Source organism: Mizuhopecten yessoensis, unplaced genomic scaffold (genome assembly GCF_002113885.1).
Source record: "Mizuhopecten yessoensis strain PY_sf001 unplaced genomic scaffold, ASM211388v2 scaffold557, whole genome shotgun sequence".
NCBI lineage: Eukaryota > Metazoa > Mollusca > Bivalvia > Pectinida > Pectinidae > Mizuhopecten > Mizuhopecten yessoensis.
The window spans coordinates 106,560-108,332 of record NW_018403606.1 but is presented as its reverse complement, the minus strand read 5'-3'; the positions used below and the strand labels follow the sequence as shown (position 1 = coordinate 108,332).

Sequence of the window (1,773 nt, the reverse complement as noted above, 5' to 3'; positions counted from 1 at the left end):
GAGGGACTTCTATCTATAACACAACGTCAAGGTATGATTGCATGTATTCCGAAAGAAGGTTAACCTTAAAGGAATATATATTGGAGAATGCACTAGGCTAATTTATGACTTAATAGAAAATACTGAAAAAGAAAATATCTCTGGATTATTGTTACTTATAGATTTTGAGAAAGCCTTCGACTCTCTAGAGTTTAACTTTATCTTTAAAACGCGATCCTTTTACGGCTTTGGTCCTTCTCTTTTACAATGGATCAAAACTTTCTATAATGAGAATTCATGTTGTGTAATAAACAGTGGACACTGCTCCAATTTTTTCAATGTATGCCGTGGAGTTAGACAAGGCGACCCTATTAGTCCATATATCTGTGGAAATGTTAAGTTCAGCAATAAAAGTAAATCCTAATATTAAGGGTATTAAAGTAAATAATTCAGAATACTTGATAAATCAATTTGCAGATGGCACTTCCTTTACTTTATCGGATGATCCATATTCCTTAAATTCTGTTCTTGAAATTTTAGATGATTTTGGCAATGTTTCTGGTCTTTAGATAAATATTGAATAAAAACCAGGCAATTTGGATTGGGGCAAAACGGGGTTGTGGAGAGGAAATACTTTCAGATAGGAATTTGAATTGGAATCACCAAGGAAAATTCAAATTATTAGGTATCACTTATAATTTTCAAATGGAAAATATTTTGGAAGATAATTTCAGACAAAAGTTAGTCGCTGTCAAAAAGCTACTAAATGATTGGTCATTCAGAAACCTTACATATATTGGCAAAGTAACTGTTATAAAAACGTAAATCTGATGATAATACCATAAAAAAGCAGGTTTTGAAACATCAGTTTATATGCAACTTCTCAAAAATGCAAAACAGGTCTAAAAATGCAATCTCTAGTGTACAACCATAAAAATGCAGGTTTTGAAACATCAAATGTAATGCGTCTTCTTAAAAATGCAAAAAATGCCTAAAAGTAGTATTCTGAATATACATACAGGTTTTCCGACATCAATATTATATGCAACTTTTCAAAAATGCAAAAACAGGCATAAAAATATAAATCTGACGGTAAAACCATAAAAAAGCAGGTTTTGAAACATCAGTTTATATGCAACTTCTCAAAAATGCAATCTTAAGTGTAAATACACAAAAATGTATGTTTCTATTTCAAAATACGTTACCACAGTCATTATAATGCACATACGTAAATAAAGAATTTATCCCCCATGGGGAACCCCTGGAAAACCCACCAATCAGACGGCAGTATTCACGCAAGTGATCAGACACGACGCCATGCTTCCCACTTCATAATTCCTTCAGCCTTCCGTGTTTACGGATGTGTTTTGGTTTCTTACTACGTGGTTCCAACTGCTACTGGCGTTGTTTGTACCGACAAAGTGTATCCTTTATACTATATTACTTTATTTTGTTTTAATTTAGCGTTTTGCTTTATATTGCGCCGTTTTGCGACCAGGCTCCGGCCACGTGTTCGCGTTTGACGGTTTGTTTACTTTAAGATGGAGACTCCTCCTTCTCAAAGGCACTGTTCTGGGGGTCAATTATTTGAGGCTTTCGACCCCCACCCTTACTGTTCTAGCTGTCGGGCTTGCTCTCTAGATCTGGAGCAGCCGTGTGACATTTGCTGTGCCTGGCAGCCTACTCCTGCCGGTGATTCTCCCCGCCCGCGAGGGCGTGCAGGTTAGTCGGGTAAGAGGGGTAGGGGTGGGGCGAGGGCTAAGGCTAGGCCTAAGCCCTCGGAGAACACCAACG

At 37.1% G+C, this 1,773-nt stretch overlaps 1 protein-coding gene across 1 annotated transcript in view; it reads left to right on the top strand.

Annotated features, from left to right (window-relative positions):
* The first annotated feature begins 1,282 nt into the window (after positions 1-1,282).
* The window catches only part of LOC110450866, an 8,735-nt gene continuing 8,244 nt past the window's right edge, over positions 1,283-1,773 (top strand). Inside the window, exon 1 of the mRNA XM_021498649.1 lies at positions 1,283-1,701. Within this exon, the coding sequence (XP_021354324.1) occupies positions 1,521-1,701 (181 nt within the window). The 5' untranslated portion in view covers positions 1,283-1,520. The remainder of the gene's footprint in view (positions 1,702-1,773) is intronic.